The 7500-nt window shown below is 35.1% G+C and overlaps 1 protein-coding gene across 5 annotated transcripts in view; it reads left to right on the top strand.

Annotated features, from left to right (window-relative positions):
• Nucleotides 1–7500, top strand: part of ext1b (exostosin glycosyltransferase 1b) — a 222163-nt gene that overhangs the window by 636 nt on the left and 214027 nt on the right. For all 5 annotated transcript variants that reach the window (XR_012394557.1, XR_012394556.1, XR_012394558.1 and 2 more), the window contains 1 exon segment: nt 1–1121. This exon segment is cut by the window's left edge. Coding sequence is in view for 2 of the 5 variants with exons in the window: in NM_001012369.2 (NP_001012369.2) it covers nt 175–1121 (947 nt within the window). In the remaining 3 variants the exon portion in view is untranslated.

Here is a 7500-nt window from a genome sequence, read left to right as displayed (position 1 = left end):
TGCTGGTAGCTGATCGGAATCCGAAGCGGGAAGAAGAAGACGTGAGTTGTAAATCCTCGCAGGCTGGAAGATGGCGGAGCAGCACCATAGCTGGAGGAGGTGGTGGTGTTGAGGGACAAACTTCCAAACGCTTGAGATTTATTTCCAAACAGCGCGATCTGGCCTTCAGGACACATGCAGGCCAAAAAACGATATCTGATCTCGCTCTTGACTGGCGCCTTTCTAGTTCTGCTCATTTACTTGGGAGGAGGAGGGGTCCCGGGTCCCGCGGCCCCGGGCTCCAGGAGCCGGACACATGGATACAACCGGCCCGATCAGCCGTGGCCACACTTCTCGGACCCCTTACAACACTTCAGCCCGTGGGACCACTCGGACACGGAGGACTATAACGTGCACATATCGCCCAGGCAGAAGAGAGATGTGAACTCCAGCGTGTATAAGGGTAAGCGGTGCCGCATGCAATCCTGCTTTGATTTCTCGCTCTGCCAACGGAACGGCTTCAAAGTCTACGTGTATCCGCAGCAGAAGGGGGAGAAGATATCGGAAAGTTACCAGAACATCTTATCCACCATCGAGGGCTCTAGATTTTACACCTCTGACCCTGGTCAGGCGTGCGTGTTTGTGCTGAGCTTGGACACTCTCGACCGAGACCAGTTGTCTCCGCAGTATGTGCACAATCTCAAAACTAAAGTGCAGAGCTTGGCTCTGTGGAACAACGGTAGGAATCACCTCATATTTAATTTGTATTCTGGCACATGGCCTGACTACACGGAAGATTTGGGCTTTGACATTGGTCAGGCCATGCTGGCCAAAGCTAGCATCAGCACCGAGAACTTCAGACCCAACTTTGACATCTCCATCCCCTTGTTCTCCAAGGAGCACCCGAGGACCGGCGGGGACAGGGGCTACTTGAAATACAACACCATTCCACCTTTTAGAAAGTATATGTTGGTATTTAAGGGCAAGCGCTATTTGACAGGCATCGGCTCGGACACGAGGAATGCTTTATATCACGTTCATAACGCGGAGGATGTAGTGCTGCTCACCACCTGCAAACATGGCAAAGACTGGCAGAAACACAAGGACGCGCGCTGTGACAAGGACAACGCAGAGTATGACAAGTGAGTCCTCAAACTTCTCATATCATGCTGCTTTCTAATGCATTAAAGGGATGGTTCACGCAAAACTGAACATTCTCTGACCATTTACTGGCCATTTGTTCCAAACAAGTCTAAATAATATAGTTTGAAGAATGTTGGAAACCTGTAACCATTGACTAACATAATAGTTGTGCTCTTTTCTAATACATTAAAGGGGTAGTTAACATAAAACTTAGCATTCTGTCATAATTTACTCACCATTTGTTCCAAACAAGTTCAATTTTCTTCGTTGAACACAAAATAATATAGTTTGAAGAATGTTGGAAACCTGTAACCATTGACTAACATAATAGTTGTGCTCTTTTCTAATACGTTGAAGCGGTAGTTAACGCAAAACTGTGCATTCTCCCATATTTTACTCACCATTTGTTCCAAAAATATTATATCTTCTTTAACACAAAATAATATAGTTTGAAGAATGTTGGAAACCTGTAACCATTGACTTTTCATAGTAGTTGTGCCCTTTTCTGATAGTTCACGTAAAACTGAGCATTCTGTCATCATTTGCTCACCATTATTCCAAACATTTTAGATTTTTGTTTCGTCTGTTAAACACAAAATAATATAGTTTGAAGAATGTTGGAAGCCTGTAACCATTAACTTTCACAGTAGTTGTGCTCTTTTCTAATACATTAAAGGGATAGTTAACATAAAACTTAGCATTCTGCCATAATTTACTCACCATTTGTTCCAAATAATTTCAATTTTCTTCGTTAAACAAAAAATATAGTTTGAAGAATGTTGGAAACCTGTAACCATTGACTAACATAGTAGTTGTGCTCCTTTCTAATACGTAAAGCGATAGTTAACGCAAAACTGTGCATTCTGCCATATTTTACTCACCATTTGTTCCAAAAATATTCTATCTTCTTTAACAAAATAATATAGTTTGAAGAATGTTGGAAACCTGTAACCACTGACTTTCATAGTAGTTGTGCCCTTTTCTGATAGTTCACGTAAAACTGAGCATTCTGTCATCATTTGCTCACCATTATTCCAAACATTTTAGATTTGTTTCGTCTGTTAAACACAAAATAATATAGTTTGAAGAATGTTGTAAACCTGTAACCATTGACTTCCACAGTAGTTGTGCTCTTTTCTAATACATTAAAGGGGTAGTTAACATAAAACTTAGCATTCTGTCATAATTTACTCACCATTTGTTCCAAACAAGTTCAATTTTCTTCGTTGAACACAAAATAATATAGTTTGAAGAATGTTGGAAACCTGTAACCATTGACTTCCATAGTAGTTGTGCTCTTTTCTAATACATTAAAGGGGTAGTTAACATAAAACTTAGCATTCTGTCATAATTTACTCACCATTTGTTCCAAACAAGTTCAATTTTCTTCGTTGAACACAAAATAATATAGTTTGAAGAATGTTGGAAACCTGTAACCATTGACTTCCATAGTAGTTGTGCTCTTTTTTTTTTTTAAATTACATTAAATTTTTTTAAATGCATTAAATGGATAGTTAATGTAAAAATAAGCATTCTGCCATGATTTACTCACCCTTTGTTCTAAAAATGTTTGATATTCTTCGTTTAACAACTATAATATAGTTTGAACAATGTTTAAAACCTGTAACAGTTGACTTCCATAGTAGTTACAGTCTTTTTTTAACACTAAAGGGATAGTTAATTTAAAACTGAGCATTCTGTCATAATTTACTCATTTGTTACAAAAATGTTCGATATTCTTCGTTAAACACAAAATAATATAGTTTGAAGAAGGTTGGAAACCTGTAACCATTGACTTCCTTAGTTGTGCCTTTTTCACGTAAAACTGAGCATTCTGTCATCATTTGCTCACCATTATTCCAAACATTTTAGATTTTTGTTTCGTCTGTTAAACACAAAATAATATAGTTTGAAGAATGTTGGAAACCTGTAACCATTGACTTCCATTGTAGTTGTGCTCATTTCTAATACATTAAAAAGATAGTTAACAAAACTGAACATTTTGCCATAATTTACTCACCATTTGTTCCAAACAAGTTCAATTTTCTTCGTTAAACACAATATAGTTTGAAGAATGTTGAAAACCTGTAACCATTGACCTCCATAGTTGTGCTCTTTTTTTTTAAATGCATTAAATAGATAGTTAATGTAAAAATGGGCATTCTGTCATAATTTACTCACCATTTGTTACAAAAATGTTCGATTTTCTTCGTTAAACACAAAATAATATAGTTTGAAGAATGTTGGAAGCCTGTAACCATTGACTTCCATAGTAGTTGTGCTCTTTTCTAATACATTGAAGGGGTAGTTAACATAAAACTTAGCATTCTGTCATAATTTACTCCCCATTTGTTCCAAACAAGTTACATTTTCTTCGTTAAACACTTAATATAGTTTGAAGAATGTTGGAAACCTGTAACCATTGACTTCCATAGTAGTGTTGCTCCTTTTTTATTTATTTTTTAAATGCATTAAATGGATAGTTAATGTAAAAACGGGCATTCTGTCATAATTCATATGTTACAAAAATGTTCAATATTTTTCGTTAAACAACATAATAGTTTGAAGAATGTTGAAAACCTGTAACCATTGACTTCCATAGTAGTTGTTTTTCCTATTATGGGAGTCAGTGGTTACAGGTTTCCAACATTCTTCAAAATATCTCATTATAAAAGTCAGTGGTTACAGGTTTAGAGCTTTCTTCAAAATGTAAGTGGAATAAAGACACTTATAAAGGTTTAGTGCCTCTTAAGGGTGAGTAAATAGTGAGAGCATTTTTTTTTGGGTGAACTATCCTTTTAAGAGTGCAAATGGTTGTTTTACTACATGATTAGTTGGTAGAAATGACAATTAAGACACAAGGTTCACACTTTTCGTACACAAATGTTTGTCGTGTTCTCTTGGGTCAGTCTGTTGTCAAGTTTTAACATGGGTTAACATTTTTATTTGGAACGTTCTTGTAATGTTTTTTTAATAACATACCTGTGAGATTGTCGCCATGCAAGCTTATTTTGGTTGCCCTCTTTTACCTGAAGAGCGCGAAAGTGTTTGAACTTTACAAAGGTCATGAATAATTAATTAGGTTAACACTAAGGCACAGTAGGTTTGGTTGCTTGTTGCAAAAGAGTTACCTGCAACATTCAGGCACCTCACTGCATCAAACTGTTTAAGCTGTAAAATAAAATAAATAAATATGAACAGGGCTTTTTTGTTTATCTCTCACAGTAGCATAATAAAAACCTATATTTGTGAGGTATAAAATCTCACAGTTCTGAGAAATAAAAGTGATAATGGCTAATATCATGGAGCTGGAGCTTAAACTCCCCCTTGCTGGAACTCAGCTCTGCCCATGTGGCTCTGCAGTAGGCATGGGATGATAACCCTTTTCAAAGTATACCGCGGTATAGAAAAGTCAAGGTTTTAAAACCGCCAACATTTTCTGCTGTATTGTTCCTAGGCTATGTGTAAGATATTTTCAGTAGAAAGTATCTCCAGCAGAAAAGATATCCAGAAATACAGTTTTAAATGGTAAAGAAATCAGTGTTTATGAAACTAATGAAGACAGAAGAAGTCAATGACTTAATTTAGTTATTTAGCCTGACATGTTTACTGCTGAAATATTTTAATATTTCTCTAAATAAATGTATTGTTCAGAAAGGGGAAAAGGTTTTTGTTATTTTACCCAGACTTATAATATAAAAAATAATATATTTTAAATCAGTAATCACAATATCGTCAAACCGTGAGTCCATGATCTTTTTACCCAAGGTTATCATACTGTCAGAATCTTATAGCGGCCCATAACTCTCTGCAGTGAGTACTAGGCAGCATGGGCCGGTATAAGATTCTGAAGGTATGATAGCCTTGGATAAAAATATCATGATTTTACAGCATCACAGTATTGTGATTACTGCTCTAAAATATATTCTCTTTTATATATATATATATATTTTTATATATATATATATATATATATATATATATATATATATATATATATATATATATATATATATATATATATATATATATATATATATATATAATTTTATTTTTTATATATATATATATATTTATATAAAATAATATATATATATATATATATATATATATATATATATATATATATATATATATATATATATATATTTATTTATTTATTTATTTATTTATTTATTTATTTATTTTGAAAGATTTAAAGTATTTTGGAGCAGTAAATATGTCAGGCTGTATAATTCAAAGGAATCATGGACTTGCTGTCTTCATTAGTTTCAAAAACACAGATTTCTTTACAATTAAAAACAGCATCTTTGGAAAAAAAAATTCTGCTGTAGATACTGTTGTCCTAAAAAAAAAAAAAAAAAAAAACGTAAATAAACAAATCTTACACATACCCCAGAAATGGTATAGAAAATTTTGGTGGTTTTAAAACCTTGACTTTTCCATTATACCTTGAAACGGTTATCGTCCGATGCCTAGTGAGTACCTGGATTATTTGGGGTTACAATTGGCAATTGTGAATTTACAGTTTGCATTTGGCCTTCTGACTTGCAACCGAGTTGGATTGAGAGGTAATTTAGACATACCTGAACTCGCAATCCTGAGAAGGAAATGAAGGATTGTGAGATTTGCGGTTTCATTTTGAAGTTATCTTTCTGTTCAACACTGGATGTTAGTATTTCAGCACTTCATATAACCCTGTGTTAAATGTGGTGTGAACCATGTTTTAAAGTGCAGTGTAAAACCTCGCCTTAGCCCAAAGATATACATGTCCTTAACATGAGGTTTTTAGACAAGTAAATCTTACATCAAAAGTGATCATTTGGGTTAAAGTTTTGCGCATCATGGTTAAAGTGGTGCACTTTATGCTTTATAGTTTGTTTATAAAGAGGATTAACATGAATACTAAGTGCTACTTGTTGTAATTGGGGCTTAATCATTGTGCAGTTTCTCCTAATTACACTCTCTCACTGTTGTGATTTATAGTACGAGAACAAGTTGGGCACTGTAATATAAACTTCTTGAATTATCTTCTGTAATGCGTCATGCCGTCCAATTTACCCAGCAATGTGCCATTTTTATATGCGCCGTTTCAGTGAGTTGTGTCATCTTGAATATTTTTGAAGCTGTGCTTCATGTGCCATGGAGACCAGCAGGGCTCCCCGGGTGTGTGTTTTTACACCAGATTGCGAAACACTTTTATTGCTTTAGAAAGCCATTGACATGTCTGACACATTCCCAGGTACAGTATTGAGCTGTAATCCTTTCGGTTTTTATTCACCAACTCCACTGCACTCATTTCAAAACGCCTCCACCATGGGAATTTCACCCGGCTCTCAGATATTATAGCAGCCCAATCTGGATTTGTTTGTACACGTCTCGCGTGCTGGAAATATAACACTCCCTCAACAGAGAGGACGGCCATATGACCTCGCATGATTAGAAAGATGACCCGGTGTAAATAAACCATAATTGAATTCTTTTTTAGGCCTGAAACGTTAATATGCTGGCTAGGGCTGAGTTATCTATCTGTTGTTCTATCAGTCGATTTGTCGTTCTATCATACTTTCTATCTATTTAATGTTCCATCTATTCTGTTGTTCTATCTGTCATACTATTTATTGTACTATATCCATCTATCTATCTGTCTATTTATCTATCTGTCCGTCCGTCCGTCTGTCTGTCCGTCCGTCCGTCTGCCCTACTTTCGTTCTATCGTACTTTTTATCGTTCTAACATACTTTCTATTGTTCTAACGTACTTTCTCTCTATCGTTCTATCTATCGTACCTACTATCTGTCGTACTTACTATCTATCGTTCTGTCGTACTTACTATCTGTCGTTCTATCTATTGTACTTGCATCTATCATTCTTTCTATCGTACTTGCTATCTATAGTTTTATCTATCGTTCTATCTATTATACAATGTACTGTCTATCGTACTATTTATTGTGCTATCATTCTAACTATCATTTTATCAATCGTTCTAACTATCCTTTTATCTATCGTTATTTCTGTCGTGCTATCCTTCCATCTATCGTACTGTCTATTGTTCTATCTATTGTGCTGTAGTTCTTTCTTTCATACTATTTATTTTGCTATCGTTCTATCTATCGTGCTATCTTTCCATCTATCGTACCATGATTTTATCTATCATACTATTTATTGTGCTATCGTTCTATCTATCATGCTATCGTTCCATCTGTCGTACCATCTATCGTACCATGGTTTTATCTTTCATACTATTTAGTGTGGTATCGTTCCGTCTATCGTACCATCTATCGTAACATGGTTTTATCTTTCATACTATTTATTGTGGTATCGTTCCGTCTATCGTACCATCTATCGTACCATGGTTTTATCTATCATACTATTTAT

The sequence above is a fragment of the Danio rerio genome, chromosome 19 (assembly GCF_049306965.1).
Source record: "Danio rerio strain Tuebingen ecotype United States chromosome 19, GRCz12tu, whole genome shotgun sequence".
Lineage (NCBI taxonomy): Eukaryota > Metazoa > Chordata > Actinopteri > Cypriniformes > Danionidae > Danio > Danio rerio.
Note: the sequence above shows the minus strand (reverse complement) of the source record. Positions and strands in the feature narration are given on the sequence as shown.